Source organism: Bos indicus x Bos taurus, chromosome 1, assembly GCF_003369695.1.
Source record: "Bos indicus x Bos taurus breed Angus x Brahman F1 hybrid chromosome 1, Bos_hybrid_MaternalHap_v2.0, whole genome shotgun sequence".
Classification (NCBI taxonomy): Eukaryota; Metazoa; Chordata; class Mammalia; order Artiodactyla; family Bovidae; genus Bos; species Bos indicus x Bos taurus.
This window is the reverse complement of record NC_040076.1, coordinates 151,003,580-151,020,349: the sequence shown is the minus strand read 5'-3', so window position 1 is coordinate 151,020,349 and position 16,770 is coordinate 151,003,580. Positions and strand designations below refer to the sequence as shown.

The 16,770-nt window shown below is 41.0% G+C and overlaps 1 protein-coding gene across 3 annotated transcripts in view; it reads left to right on the top strand.

Annotated features, from left to right (window-relative positions):
- Positions 1-16,770, top strand: part of COL6A6 (collagen type VI alpha 6 chain) — a 177,092-nt gene that overhangs the window by 76,701 nt on the left and 83,621 nt on the right. For all 3 annotated transcript variants that reach the window (XM_027549059.1, XM_027549043.1, XM_027549052.1), the window contains exons 9-12: positions 6,140-6,483; positions 6,568-6,646; positions 11,798-11,952; positions 15,966-16,058. In XM_027549059.1, the coding sequence (XP_027404860.1) occupies positions 6,140-6,483; positions 6,568-6,646; positions 11,798-11,952; positions 15,966-16,058 (671 nt within the window). The remainder of the gene's footprint in view (positions 1-6,139; positions 6,484-6,567; positions 6,647-11,797; positions 11,953-15,965; positions 16,059-16,770) is intronic.

The window sequence follows — 16,770 nt, the reverse complement described above, 5'->3', positions numbered from 1 at the left end:
ATTTTGACATTTTTTTCCAACAGATGGAAGAAAAGGTCTTGAAGGAGAAATAACTTTCTATTTTTATAAAAGTCCCCACTGGGTTGGCTGTGATTCTGTATAACTATCTATGGTAAAGAGTAAGCCTAGATTTCCACCAGGGAGAGGAAGGCTACACGGTTGTTAAGAGGCAGCTCTGGAGATGAGTGGTTAGTGGACTATAAGTGCCCATTTAATAGCCACTTTTTCCTGCACAAGTGGCTTAACTTTCCTAAGTTTAATTTTCTCATCTGTAAAAATAAACCACAAAGCGTCTAGTTCAAATGAAATGAGGAACGCATATTTAACATTACTTTGAATAAACGTGACACCTGGGCCGTCGTCCTCAAGTCACTGCACTTCTGTCTACCATCGACCCATTCGATTCATTCATGGGGTCACCTCTTGCCTTGCCCCCAGCCACTTTAAAGAAGTAAGTGGCCCTCTTCTTGGTGATGAATATGTCCATCCTTGGATAACTCTTCAGACTCCACACTCAGTCAAGTTCACTGTGCTTTCCCTGCTGCAGGCCGATCACCACGACCATTTTAGCTGGTCGGCATTTTAGCTCTCATCCCCCACCTCCTGTGATGCCCCCTCCTCCCAGGCCTTGCCATCTCCTTACTGATCATGGTGTCCAACCTCTCCAGCATGGGCTGGCCAAGGGAGATGGGCCAAAGAGGATCAGGAAAGTTCTTCACTTGATGGTACTTTTCAGAACTCCATTTTATCAGCAACCCTTGTGTAAACTGGGCCTACTCATGACTGCTTCAAAGACTTCCCCTTCTGCACATTTGTCAGAGGCATCTGTCCCTTGAGGAAAGTGAGCATCTCTCAATTCCAGCTGTTCCCTTATGCCTTCCTCATCTTCGGGGCATCTAGGGATGCCTCCCGCTTTATCTTGGAGAAGGCAATGGCAACCCACTCCAGTACTCTTGCCTGGAAAATCCCATGGATGGAGGAGCCTGGTAGGCTGCAGTCCATGCGGTCACTAAGAGTCGGACACGACTGAGTGACTTCACTTTCACTTTTCACTTTCATGCATTGGAGAAGGAAATGGCAACCCACTCCAGTGTTCTTGCCTAGAGAATCCCAGGGACAGAGGAGCCTGATGGGCTGCCGTCTATGGGGTCACACAGAGTCGGACACAACTGAAGTGACTTAGCAGCAGCAGCCCGCTTTATCTGCTGCTATCTCTTTGCCCCTCCAGGCAGCTTTCTTGGATGGGAGACCAGAGAAGCCCAACACAGCTCTTTCTTATGTGCAGCAGTATCAACTCCATGGGAAACAATTATGTGTCAGTTTCCCCAGGAAACTCTGGAAGTTCCAGCCCTTCAGTGTCGGTGTTCCAGTGTGGGTGCCTCTCCTTTATAGAAGGCAACATTACATCATGTCTCACTCTTTAGAACTTCTTGACCGTATCATCTCCAGGTTGCTTCTCAGAGTGCTTCTCTCTTCACTTAAAGAGAACATTATCTCCTCTCTTTGTGTGTCTGTGTGTGTGTGTGTGTGTGTGTGCATGCACTTGTGGGCAGAGACTCATGGCACACCAACTGTCCCCTCCATAAGTCTTCTGGGCTCTAAGCACAAACCTTCCATAAGGCCCAGTATGTGAACCAAAGTTTAAGAGTCCTGCCATTGGTCAGGACTGTCTATGTAAATTGCACCCCACTTTCCTCCCATACTTTGTAATGTGCCTGGTGACCTCAGCCAAACCTTCCACATGAATTTCCTGTTTCACATGAAATGCCCATTTCCATTTATTCACATCAGGCTGAAAATGATCTTGGAAGTATTTAATCTGTCCTTAATAGGGTGAAAGAAAGCCAAGTGGAAAGTCAAAACAGAAGTCATGAATGTATAAATAAATAAGAAAAGTACACTTTAAAGATAATTCAAGTGATTACTGTAACAAACAAGAATGTGTGAGGCCTTTGTGGCCAAGCTGTGGTCTGAGGACTAATGAGGTTGGAATGATAAAGCCTGTGCAAACACGGTGGAGGATACCAGCTCCTCTTGAAAATAAGCTCCCAAATCAAGGGGAATCAGACAGTAGCTTGATGTGTCTCAAAAGAAACCAGGTTCAGAGCCTGAACATCCAGCTTTGCTTCTTATTAAAACATGCACCACTTTGGAGTGGTCACTAGCCTTTCTTAGTTTTCTCATTTGTGCAGTTAAATTATTTCTGTTTCTCTGATTGTACTTAGGATTTAGTTTATGGGAAAGGATGGTTAGCTGCATGGAGATATGAGGGAAACATCAGTATTTCTTGTGCCTCTATGGAGGGTCACGCATTTTCAAATACTGTAAATGCATTATCTCATTAAACCCCCAAACTCTCTGTGGTTTGTATTTTCATTCCCATTTACAAATGAGGAAAAGGGAGCTCTAAGGAATATTGGAAGCCCAGCCCAGATTATACGGAAGGCAACAAAGTAAGCAAACTTCTATGTCTGTCTGATTCCAACACATTTGTGGGTTGTTAAATTTGTTGGTATAGTGGCTGTCTAGGTTATCTGGTGTTCATGTTATAAATATTGTGCTTCAACTATGAAGTGCTGGAACTTATTAAGACATCATGGGTTTATATCTCAAAAGCTTCTGCTATGTAAAGAAGCCACTCCCTGCTAGGCTGTCCCTTCCAGCAGCATAATATAGCACTTGAAACCTGCATGACCTAGCATCACTGGCCACCCAGGAGGTGGTGAAAATAAGGTCGTTCAGTGCAGGGACTCCAGACAGGCCTGGATCTCATTCCCACATGCGAGATCCACAATAGCAACCGTGAGACCTCGGGCAAGCCTCTCTAGGCCACAGCATCTTCTTCTGCAAAACGAGTATTAGAAGCATTTCTGCTTATTCTGTGTGTCATAGGGACACATGAGGAATGCATGAGAACAAGCTCGTGTAAATATTCAGTGAGTCTTAGTAACTCTCAGCGTATTGCCAAAGGTATCTTGAAGTAATTTTATAAGTCCAGGTGCATGGAGTGATAGAGTAGTTAAGTTCACAAAAGGACAGTTTGCCAAGAGTTCCTTGGCTCAGCAACTTTAATCGTTTAGCAGTTCAGAGCTATATTTCAATTTACTGCCTCAACATACACCAAATTCCCCTAAGCAACTAAACTGAACTCTGTTTTCTTATCTTTATCCATGCTAATCTCCTGATTTTTCTTGGAGTCTGCCTGTTCTAACCACCCAGAGGAGGCCCCCAGCAGTTTTCAGGATATGGACCTGCTGCCTTTTCTGGCATGGAGCCATGACTAGGTAGCAAAAGAGTCGAGAGTACCTCTTGTCTTTCACATCAAGGAAGATGAGTCAAAAAGGACATTCAACCAAAGGCCAGTCTGATAAGGACGAAGTAGACACACCTTCAGGAACTGACTCAACGAATATGGGAAATATAAGAAAAAATTGATGGTCATTTCCAACTTTTCTTGATAAGGATCTCTAGGTCCCTGTCTTACTGGGGTTCTCTAGGAAGCAGAGCTTGAAGCACAGTTTATGTGGCAGTACTCCAGTGGGAGTACAGTCCCGGGGAAGCAAGAATGAGTGATACAAGAAAGAAGAAAGTAAATATGAGCGGTGTGTTACCAAGCTCACTACAGCTTCTGAGAAGGCATCACTGGTACGCTGGTCCTGCAGAAGGTCACCCGGGAAGCCCGGAAACACTGCACAGACCAGCCAATCGGGGGAAGAAGAGCCGCTTATCTATTGGTTTTTTCCCACCTTCTGCCTTTCACTGGCCACAGTTCACCCCCATGGAGAGCTGCTCTCCCACACTACAGAACTGTGTTATCCAGCCCTTTGGAAAGTCAGACACAGGAGCGGCAGTGTGTTGAATCTGTGGCTGAAGTAGTGGAAGGGGCCAGAGCTCTCATGAGTTCAGTTGGGTTGGACATGGGTTAGACCAGTCATTGAAGACCTACTGCAGGGAGGCGGTGTCAAACCCTACCCAAGACACACTGTGTGGGAGAGCCGGCAGTGGTGCCGCCGGGGATCTCCAGGGGACAAGTGTCCAGCTCCTGTGTGTATGTGCGGATAGCAGGTCTTGGAGGTATACAAACTAGGTCTTTACCTAACTGTGGGCGTCCCTGGTGGCTCAGCTGGTAAAGAATCCGCCTGCAAAGCAGAGACCTGGGTTTGATCCCTGGGTTGGGAAGATCCCCTGGAGAAGGGAAAGGCTACCCACTCCAGTATTCTGGCCTGGAGAATTCCATGGACTGTATAGTCCATGGGGTCGCAAAGAGTCGGACATGACTGAATGACTTTCACTTTTACTTCACTTACCTAATTATATTTTCTAGATCTTTCTTTCTCTTTTTTTCATCTAAGATATCCCCTTCTTTTAAATCTCCAACAAAATTTTTCTCTCATCCCAGCTAATAACCAACAGCCCAACTTTGTGCTTAAAATAAGTGTTTTCTCCAGAATCTGTCTTCTAATCTTATTAATATACCCTACTATCTTGACCATATTTCTTTCTTTTTTAAAAAATTTTATTGAAGTAGAGTTAATTTATAATGCTGTCTTAATTTCTGTTGTACAGCAAAGTGATTCAGTTGTACATATATATTCTTTTTCATATTATCTTCATTATGGTTTATGATAAAATATTGAATAGAATTCCCTGTGCTACACAGTAGGGATTTGTTGCTTTTCTATTTATGTATATGGTAGTTTGTATCTACTAATCCAACTTGTCTCTCCCCTATCCCCATCCCTCTTTGGCAATCATAAGTTTTTCTCTATGTCTGTGAGTCTGTTTCTTAAATAAGTTCATTTGTTGGACAGTGTTTCTTAATACTAAAACTCTGCCATCATTAATTCCAATTAAGGACTTTCTTTATAAGTCAGATAATTAAAATCAGCTTTGGGGTTTGGCAGGGAATCAGGAGACCATTACTGTCTTGCCCAATCCTTTCTTTTCCCTGTTCTTTTGTACTTTTATCTTGAAATATATAATCTTCTTATTTTTATAGACAAGAAAATAGAGAGGTGAAGAGAGGTGAAGAGATCTGGCACAAGTGGTTCAGTAGTAACACAGTAGTGACCTGTACAGTACTGAAACTAAAGTCTGCCTCCCCACTCCAGGGCTCCTCGCTGCTAGTTGTCAGATTCTCAGAACCCTGGTTTATTTGTTTTTACCGCCCTTGGTAGCCAGTCCTCACCCCCTTTTGATTCCCACTCCCATCCACTTTTAGCCTTCTTCCTAGCCCACTTCCAAAATCGTCTCTGCCTCCTCTTGCTAGCTCTGAAGGGCTCTTGATTTGAGGGCAGACATCTCTGTAGAGTCTGCAAGGTCATTCCATGACAGCCCACTTGACTTATATGATCCACTCTCTCTGATTGTATTTAGGCATATGACTGCCCTCTCTGGACTGTTCCCCAAATTCCATTTCTTTGATCACATTATCATGGACTCATTCATCAATCTGAATTAGTTAAATAAACACCAGGAACTTATTTACTAGAGTTTGTAATTTTAGTAATCTAGGTAAAAAGCTAAAATACTCCATTTTTCAAGAGGACAGTTCCTAGGAACACTCAGTGATGACATTTTGGCATCTTTGTTTTTTCACAAGAGAGTGTTTTCCTTGAAGGCAGTAATGTGTTCTAGTAATTCAGTGGTTTTCTGTTCAGGGATTAAATCATCAAAATCATTCCTTTAGGGGTTTTTCTTTTTTTAATTTATTTTTCTAAACAACTTTCTGTTTTCAAATGTTTTTCCCTTATAATTATAATTTAATATTTGTTGAATGACCTCAGTTGATACGTAGCATGAAATGAATTTCCTCTTTTGGACTATTAACATTTCCACAACATGTTTCAGCTATTTAAGTGACTCTTCATAGCTTCTTCAGTGGACACATTGGGATCTTTCAGACCTTTGTTATAGAATCATCTAGATTTTATAGATGCTGGGGGAAAAAAAAAACCCCACTTTAGGTTGTGAAAGAGTGATTCTGAGCCTTTGCACTATTCACATCCTCTTCCTTGTTTTCCAGCTTTATAACTGGGATGGAAACAAGAATTCCAAGTCTCATGATTCAACCATGACATACAAGCCAAATGAAGTTCTTTATTGGTCTAATACAATATGCTTTTCCCTTGAATCCTAGATTGCTTTGTGGACGTTGTGGTGGGATTTGACATCTCAACTCAGCAGAATGGGCAGACTTTGCTCGAAGGCCAGTCCTGGATGGAAACCTATCTTCAAGACATCTTACGTGTCATCAGCTCCCTCAATGGGGTAAGCTGTGAGGTGGGCACGGAGACTCAGGTTAGTGTGGCTTTTCAAGTGACCAATGCTGCAGAAAAATATTCCCCCAAGTTTGAGATCTACAGTGAAAACATCCTGAACAGCTTGAAGGATTTAACAGTTAAAGGACCGTCTCTTCTCAATGCAAACCACTTGAGTTCTCTGTGGGATGCATTTCAGAATAAGTCAGCTGCTCGGGGAAAGGTAACTTAGTTTTATTTTATTTATTGGTTTTTGGTTGCAGTGACTTCCTTTTCACTCATTTTTCTTTTTTGAATACTCTCCTAGGTGGCCCTCTTATTTTCAGATGGATTGGATGATGATGTTGAAAAACTTGAACGAAAATCTGATGAACTTAGAAAAGAAGGTACCACGCATGGGGAGGGCTGGGAAAGGAGTGTTGGCGAACTTTGAATCTCAAAACTGAGTCCTGGCTCTTACATTTGCAGATTCTCAGACAGCACTTAATTTGCAGCCTCTCCACTCTGAATGTGCTTGGGAGGGCAAGCAAGCTCTCACAACATTTTGGCATCTACTTTTTTCCTCCTGCCCATATGAAATAGCACTGAATGCAGTGTCTTATCCTTTCTCTCGTATTACTTTATTTTTTCTTCCTAAGCTTTCCTGGAGTATGTTCCTGCCTCCCTTGCCCCATGCTATCTAATATTTCTATGTCTTAAGTGCCACCAGAAGTGAACCATGTACGTTTCTGCTTGACTAAGGAATGAGAGGTTTGGACGATTTTCTTCTAACACTCTTAAAGTTTTCAGAGTTCCAAGCGTTGGTGGACAAGTTTACTCATGTCTTGGGACTTCGTAATCAGTTCCTTCTCTCAGATGACAGATTGACCAACTATGGTGTTAATGAGTTTTTCAAGCTCTGGCACCAGGCTTTTGGCTTTAGGAACCAATGCTCAGTCTGATTTATTGGCTATTTGTACTAAACTATGGATCAGTGGAAGGAAAATGCACTCACATGTTTTGGTTTGACTAAGAATAGAAACAGATTTTTGTAAGTGGATGTTACTGGTACCCCACCCAGACCCCCTTACAGACAGGCTCCCTCATCATCCAGCTGCTATGAGCACTGGCTGCTCACATGTTACTCACAGGTTCCCCCTCTCTCTGAGGAACTGCCCTTCACCAACCTTGCCTGGAAGGTTACTCCCTGTCCCCATCTTTGGGCAGCAGGTGGAGTGCAGAGACTTGGATGCCAATTGTGTGGTGTAACTCTGGCTCCGGAGTTCCCCACGGGATCAGGCTGAAGCTAGACTTTAGCTGAAACACTGTCTTGCTCAGCTCCTTCTCCAGCCTGACCCCGCTTATCTTTGTTCCCTTCTTCAGAGAGTGCTTCCTCAATAAAGCATGGGCATCTAAATGGCTATCTAAGGCTCTGCTTTGAGGGCATCTGACCTGTCTCTCTGGTTAACTATTAGAGGTGGATTGAAAGTGAAAGTGTTAATCACTCAGTCATGTCTGACTCTTTGCAACCCCTTGGACTATAGCCTGCCAGGCTCCTCTGTCCATGGGATTCTCCAGGCAAGAATACTGGAATGCGTTGCCATTACCTTCTCCAGGGGATTTCCCGACTCGGGGATCGAACCTGAGTCTCTCATGTCTCTTGCATTGCAGGCAGATTCTTTACCACTGAGCCACCATTAGATTTTGTCTTTTCACTGGTTCTTATTCCTCCATCTTAAACAGATTGCAAAGTTCACTGAAGTCACAGCTGAAGGGTAAGGGTTTTATTTTTATTGTATTTACTAAAGCTATTTCTCTTTATTCTATCGTCTTGGCCTTTATTCTTGATCTGAAGAGGAAATATGAATGAAGACTGAGATCAGGAAAGGTGGATAGAAAAGGCTTTTTCAATTTCAGCTTTTCTTTTGTGGGAGATGTACCTTTGCAGACAAAATCACAGTTTTATCCAGAAAGTTTCTCTTGGAACACCCAGGTTTCTAAGACCGATCTTCTTTCTTCCAACTCCTGAGGAAAACTGGTAAATGAGTTTTAACTTCAGAAGCTAGATTTTGAATATCCTCAGAAATTTAGAATCTTTCTCCAGTATTCAAAATCAACTGTATTTCCAAATGCTGACAGTGAAAAAGTGGAAAACAAAATTTAAAAAGCCATTTGCAATGTACACATGACAGGAAGTGCCAAGGTATATATTTAACAAAATATAGTTGTCTATTTGCTGAAAATTATTAAAACAATGATAAAGAAGACTGAATACGGTTAAATGTCAATTCTCTCCAAACAGATCTATAGATTCAGTTAAGTCACAATCAAAATCAAAGCAGGGTATTTGTTAATATACAAAAAAAAAAAAAAAAAAAAGGTTCAAAATATATGTGGAAATGTAAAGGACCCAAAATAGCCCCAACAACTTTGAAAAAGAGGTAAAGGTTGGAGGACTCACACTAGCTACAGCCTTTCAGTGGGAAAGATAAAAGGGTGTGGGTCACAATGTTCTTTGAAAGGTGTTGAATGTCTCCCACTTGGAACAGAGAGCACCTCTGGCTGTGAACTCCCACATTTCACGTAGATGCTGAGTTGATGCTGAGCCCTTGATCTGTTCACCCTGGAGAGCCTCTCTAACTTGAGGCCCAGACTCTGTACATGTAAACTGAGCCATCACCGTGGAACAAGAGGAGACCAGGAGAAAAGGATCCTCAGGGATGGATATCACTTTATAACCAACACATGTAGATTGGGGTTTGAATCTGTTTTTTCACTTTAAAAAATCCAGTACTCTAGAATCTACTCAGTGATTCTTTATTCTCGCAACTTTTGAAAGCTCCTTTTTCTTAATTCATTTTTTAAGAATTCAAAACACTCTGTTTAAGATCATATGGACCAGATGAGTCCAGAAAGATCGGGATTGGAGTCCTCTGTCCTGAGAAAAGTGAAAGTGAAAGAAAGTGAAATCACTCAGTCGTGTCTGACTCTTCGCAACCCCATGGACTATAACCTGCCAGGCTCCTCTGTTCATGGGATTTTCCAGGCAAGAGTACTGGAGTGGGTTGCCATTTCTTTCTCCAGGGGATCTTCCCGACACAGGGGTCAAACCCAGGTCTCCAGCATTGCAGGCACATGCTTTACCATCTGAGCCACCAGGCAAACCTGAGTTACAAATTATAGTTACATGCATATTTCCTTCAAATCAACAACCCCGTGGTTCTCATAACTCTTAAACTTCTACCTTTCTTGGAACTTACAAGAAATATCGGATGTGAGATCTTTTCGCCTTCTAGATAGGCCCACTGGCACGCCTCCTTTTGATCATTAGACACGAGTTGATGAACCTGGTGCTCTTCGTGGCCTCTCCCAGCCCCGATCCCGCTTCTCCCCATCATTCTCACTCTTGGAAGTGACCTGTCTTTGTTTGCTTGAGACAAACCAGAGACTGTCAGCACTCAAGCCAGGAGAGTTCTGGCAAACCAGGACAGGTTAGGCACCCTATTCTTTGGTATTTCTTCCTTTATTTCATGTCAGCAACCACATTGTTTGCTGTTGTAGAACTTGAGCCTCCCCACTGTATCCCTGAAACTGTTCTCTTTACTCTCCTTTTCCTCTCAAAATCACATAGAAACTTCTATAAGAAAGCACTCTTGACTCTGCCACGTCCTTGGAATATTCTTTATCTATTCTGATCCACTGGTTTTCAAGTCTCATCCAAAGAATTCTTCACCTATCCCTAATAAACTGAGAAAGGGTATGCCAAATAGTTATGTTTTCATAAAACTGAATTTATCCAACTTTAGGACTGGCCTTTATTATTATGTCTTTAGTACATTTTTGTTATTAAAATGTCCTTTGAGTGTAAGCTTTGGAGTCGTGCTGTCGGATGAAAACCTTTGCTCATCTGTAAAATAGAGCTGTAATCACACTTACCTGTAATGCTGTATTTATATCTTAAAAATAAGGTAATGCATGTAAAGCACTTAGCCAACGTCTAGGCACATAGTAATTATCAATAAATGAGAGCGCAGTTGTTGCATGGTTACCTCCACCCTAATGATTGCCTGGCTTATTACCATCACCATTTAATGTCCTTACTTTATAAAATAAGTCAACACTTTCTTAGTCTCTAAAAGTCCTCTTTGAAATATGTTGATCTATAAACTTCCAGAGTCTATGAGTCACAGCTCTGGTTGGTTATATGACATTTGCTTCTAATTGCCTTACAAGAGACCTTTAACTGTCTCTTGTACATGTAATTCCAACCAGATTGTCATTTAGAGTTACGCTTCTCAAGCTTTAATGTGAATCACCTGGAGATTTTATTAAAAGATAGATTCTGATTCTGCGGGTCTGGATGGGGCCTGAAGTTCTGCATTTCTGATAAGCTTCCAGATGAAGACCCCACTACTTCTCCAAGGACCTCCCTTTCAAGTGGCAAAAATTAAGAATACTTACTTTCCTGACATATGAATTCCTCTGTGCTTTAGTATGCTCTGTGGATTCCTTATTGCTGCTACTAAATATAGTTGACTTACAATGTGCTGGTTTGTGGTATCGTGCAAAGTGATTCAGATGTGGAGGTGCAGTCCTTTTCAAATCCTTTCCCACCGTGGTGCATTACAGAGTACGGGCTACAGTTCCTGTGCTGTGTAGTAGGCCTTTGTTGTCTATTTTATGTATGGTAGTTTTGTCTGCTAATCCCAAAGTCCTAATTTATCCTAATTTATCCTAATTTATCCCTCCCACCTCCTCTCCCCTCTGGTGACCATAAATTCGTTTTCTGTGTTTGTGACGACTCAAGCGTAGAGTCCGTTTTGTTTTGTGAATAAGTTCGTTTGTGTCGTAGTGTAGATCCCACAGATAAGTGATATCATATGGTATTTGTCTTTGTCTTTCTGACTTCTCTCAGTACCATAATCTCTAGGTCCATTCATGTAGCTGCAAATGGCATTATTTCATTCTTTCTTTTATGACTGAGTAATATATATACGATATGTATCCCACTTCTTTATCCATTCGTCTCTTGATGGATATTTAGTTTGCTTTCATGTCTTGACTATGGTGAAGAGTACTGCTGTGAACATTGGGGTGCGTGTATCTTTTTGACTTATAGTTTTGTCTGGATATATGCCCAGGAATGGGATTGCTGGGTCATGTGATAGCTCTGTTTATAGGTTTTTGAAGAACCTCCATAATGTTTCTGTAGTGGCGGCATTTACATTCCAACCACCAGTGTAGGAGGCTTCCCTTTTCTCTGTGGAGTCTTTTAAACTCACTATTTTACTTTAAGTCACCAGAGACCTCAAGGATCTGTTATAATTTATTATATAAATTATTCTCCGCTCTAGTTTTGAAAAATGGAAATTCTTTCATTCGCTAGTGATGACTCTGTCACTTGTCGGTTTTACAGTGTGTGGTTGGGGAGAGTGAATGAGGGTAAAATGAGTGTCCCTCTTGCAACTGGCTTCCTGGAATGGCAACTCTCATACCTATGCAAAGAGCGTAAAGGAGCCCTACTCTGCTTAACTGGAGAACTGTTGACTGTTGGCTAGGCCTGAATGCCCTCATCACTGTTGCTCTGGATGGACCCACCAGTTCCAGCGACCTGGCTGATCTTCTGTACATTGAATTTGGGAAAGGATTTGAGTACAGGACACAGCTCACTCTTGGGACCAGGGATCTTGGGAACCAATTGTCAAAGCACCTGGTGAGTCACTCAGAAAAGGCTCATGAGTTTAAATTTTCTATTTGTTTTGTATATAGGGTTCATATTTAGGCTTATGAATGTGAACTAATTTTGTTCATTTGGGAGTAGAACCAGGCTTTTCTGATTTTGTGAAAAGCCAAAATGAAGGGGTGTTTTGAAAGAAACATCATATCGTCGTATTGTAGAGCAATGTCAAAGCATGTTTCTTTTTGTTATTGTTCTCTATTTGTTTATCAAAGTATAGTTTATTTATATTGTATTAATTTCAGGTTACAGCAAAGTGATTAAGTTATAAATGTATATATATATATATATATATATATATATATATATATATGGATATATATATGGATATATATATACACATATTCTTTTTCCAATTCTTTTCCCTTATAGGTTATTATAAAGTATTGACTATAGTTCCCTGTGCTATACAGTAGGTCCTTGTTGGTTATCTATTTTATATATAGTAGTATGTTTATGTTAATCCCAAACTCCTTATTATCCTTCCCCCACAACTTTCCCCTTTGGTAACCATAAGTTTCTTTTCTATGTCTGAAAGCATGTTTAATTTATATGCGCAGCCAAGAGAAAAAGAAGAAGGAAGAAACTAAATAGCACCTATAATCCTGCCCAAATTGCAGTCAATAAATATGCCACCAAAGGGTGTCTGAGCTGTAAGAGTGACTTGGCTGATCCCCCAGTCAGCCAGTTTTCACATTCCTTGCAGATACTAAATGCCAAAATTCACCACACTGAATATGATTCTGCTGTTTAAGATATGTGTTTTTTTTCTGCAAATGGCCTGTGAATAGAGCTGATTCCATAGAGTTCAACTGAAAAAAGAACATCTGTTCCAATCTTGGAAGAAAAACTAGTGATGTGATGATGGACCTCCCATGTCATACTTTACGATGGAAAGATGTTTAAAGGTTGTCTTGACTGATGGAAATTTTTGCCTTATGATCTATCTATTTTTAGAACCTAATCCCTAAATAAGATGCATCACAATCCTTTTTCTTTTAGAAATATACAAGAATTCAAACTAGCTTGGTGAAGGTTTTCAAGTTATCTATGACTAGTTTCACCTTTAATGAGAGACTGAAAATTTGCAATTTGCTTATAATTTATAAAATCTGTAATCAGCATATCAAGACACTTCCCAGTAAGGTGCTGGCTCCTGCTACTTTTTGTTTTATAATTAAATTTATTTATTTTTGGTGGTGGTTTAGTGGCTAAGTTGTGTCCGACTCTTGAGACCCCATGGACTGTATGTAGCCCACCAGGCTTCTCTGTACATGGGATTCTCCAAGCAAGAATACTGGAGTATGTTGCCATTTCCTTCTCCAGGGGATCTTCCCAACCCAGGGATCAAACCCAGTCTCCCGCTTTGCAGGTGGATTCTTTGCCATCTGAGCCATCAGGGAAGCTCTATTTATTTTTAATTGAAGGATAACTGCTTTACACTCCCGTGGTGGTTTCTGCCAAATGTCAATGTTAAATCAGCTATGGGCATGCCTCTGTCCTCTCCCTCTTAAACCTCTCTCCCCACCCCACCCTTTCAGGTTGTTATAGAGCCCTGATTTGAGTCCCCTGAGTCATAGAGCAAATTCCCATTGGCTATCTAGATTACATACGATAATGCATATGTCTCCATGTTAACTCTCTCCATACATCCCACTGTCTCCTTTCTTGCCTTCTGCCCACGTCCATAAGTCTGTTCTGTATATCTGTGTCTCTATTGCTGCTGCTGCTATTAAGTCACTTGAGTCGTGTCTGACTCTGTGTGACCCCATACACGGCAGTCCACCAGGCTCCCATTCCTGGGATTCTCCAGGCAAGAATACGGAGTGGGTTGCCATTTCCTTCTCCAATGCATGAAAGTGAAAAGTGAAAATGAAGTCACTCAGTCGTGTCCGACTCTTCACAACCCCATGGACTGCAGCCTACCAGGCTCCTCCGTCCATGGGATTTTCCAGGCAAGAGTACTGGAGTGGGGTGCCATCGCCTTCTCCGACTGATGCTCTGCAAATAAATCCATCAGTATCATCTTTCTAGATTCTATATATATGCATTAATAAATGATATTCGTTTTTCTCCTCTGACTTAGTTCACTCTGTATAATAGGCTCTAGGTGTATCCACCTCACTAGAAGTGACTCAAATGCATTCCTTTTTATGACTGAGTAATATTCTATTGTATATACATACGACAGCTTCTTTATCCATTCTCCTGCTACCTTCTGACAATAGATCTCGCATATAGATATTTAAACAGTGTGTTCAGTGTAGTAACCATGTAAAAATAATTGCTTAGAGAATATCATCTCTAAGCATCTCTTGGCTTCCCTGGTGGCTCAGACGGTAAAGCGTCTGCCTGCAATGTGGGAGACCTGGGTTCGATTCCTGGGTTGGGAAGATCCCCTGGAGAAGGAAATGGCAATCCACTCCAGCACTCTTGCCTGGAAAATCCCACGGACGGAGGAGCTTGATAAGCTACAGTCCATGGGGTCGCCAAGAGTTGGACATGACTGAGCGACTTCACTTCACTTCAGTGTAGTAACCATGTAAAAATAATTGCTTAGAGAATACAGAAGTTTTCTTGTAACTTAATATGGAAGTTTTGCTGTAATTCCTTTCTACATGGGAAAATGGTGTCTATTTTACAAAATTTTTTTCTGTCTCTGAAATTTGTAATTTAAAATTGGTAATTCATAGAGGGAGGAAGTTATTCTTCAAACGAGGTTATCAGTTTTTAGATGTCACATAAATGCAATACTGTATAAGAAATGTTTAATTTTGGAAATAGCCCATTTTAATGTTAATAGTAAAATATGCTGTAGGATGTTAGTGATCCAAAGAAAATTGATATCATCTAACATGAAATCACAGAATCCATTTTGTTGTTGTTGTTTGGTTTCACACATTTCAAGTTTTATTGGGTTTTCTGAGGTTTATGGGGCGGGGGGGAAACAGAATTTTCCAATATCAGAAAAGAAACAGTATATAAAAAGAAACAATTTAGAGGAGAAATTGTGAAATGGTTATAACAAAATATTTTCATTTTTCATCACACTAGAATTTTGATGGGAAACTTCTCAACACAAAGATTGATTCTACCCCACTGAGGCAAATCACAGTATTTACCGCAGACAGAAGTTTCCTTAAAGTAAATATTATGGGTTAATTGTTCTCCAGGCAAGAATACTGCAGTGGGTTGTCAGTCCCTTCTCCAGGGGATCTTCCTGACCCAGGAAGTGAACCAGAGGGGATCTTCCTGACCCAGGAACTTAACCTGGGTGGCCTGCTTTGCAGGCAGATTCTTTACCAACTGAATCACCAGAGAAGCCCCCAAATGTGATGGACTATGTCAGTTTTTCAGGGGATGACTAACTAGGTCCAGGATGAAATTCACTCAGATTTTTTAAATATATAACATGCTTTTTATCCAGAGTAAAAAAACGTAACCAGAGTATAAAATCTCTTCATATGCCCACCCTCTACAGCAAGTGCTTCTGAATGTTGAACACATAATTGGTGTCTTTGAAATCCTGTCCCACACAAACTGTGCTAGAAGTGCTGACCATTGAACTCCATGCCAAGCAATGTGACAATGGACAGTGTCTAAATTCTCCAGCATACAAATATTTCACAAAACAGGAAAAGGGAAAAAAAAAAAAAAAACCAGCATGTATTCTTTTTATTGAACAAACTATTAGGGGCAGAATTATACAGGGTAATTAACAATACCATGGTCAATGTGGGCACAGGAGAGCCCATTAATAAATTAGTGTGCAGTGAGTTGGATGTGGCAAAACTGATGCTTTTTTGAGAACACAAAAACATCTTTGAGGTTATTCTGAATTCGTCATATGGTGGAGAATGAAGATCACAGAAGGAAAGATGAAAGGTAAAGCCTGTCTCCCTCATCCTCTCTAGAGCACCTTGAGCTTGTGTGTGAGTGTGACTGGGCAGTGATACCACCAAATGTAACGTATTCCTACCCTCCTCAAGGTCAATGTTGCGGAAAGGACGTGCTGCTGTTTATTCTGCAAGTGCATTGGAGGAGATGGCACAAGGGGAGACCCTGGACCAGCAGGGAAAACGGTGATTTTAGTTGCAATAGTGGCTCATTTTATTTGAATATAGTATGTTTTTCAGAAACAGGTTTAGGTAAAAATAAGGGCTCCTAGGTAGAGCCTTTGAGGTAACCATTTATCATACTGCTTATATGTCAAATTAGATAGGCTTCTTCTTGGTTTTCTAAATTGGAGTCTTAAAAAAACAAAAAACAAAAAAACCTTTTTATAAAAGCATCAAGAGAAAAACTGCTGATGAGATGTCCCTGGCAGTCCAGTGGTTATGAGTCCATGCTTCCACTGAGGGAGTGTAGTTTTGACCTACATGCCAGGCGGAACAGCCAAAAGGAAAAAAAGAGAAAGAGAGGGAGAGAAACTGCCTAGACTGTTGATTATCCAGTGTCCTGGCAGTGATGACAAGATGCAGAAAAACCAACTGGGATCTCTTATGTTGAATAATGAAAGCTTCCTAAATACTAAGGAGTCAATTTAATTTCTGTTTTTAATGGCTGCAGAGTTATTTAAATCAGATAGGGAATAAGTTGTATAGTCTGCTGAAAAGCTAGATCAGCTCACCCTGTCACAGCAAGAGATGCCAAGATGTTTCATTCAGCTCTACCCAGACAAAAATACTGCCATAAATATATAAGTAAAAACAGACCAAGTCTGAAAACAGTAACTAACAACAGATTCATGTATTTCCTAACCCAAAGAAGTTAATGTACCCTTACGTGAAAATA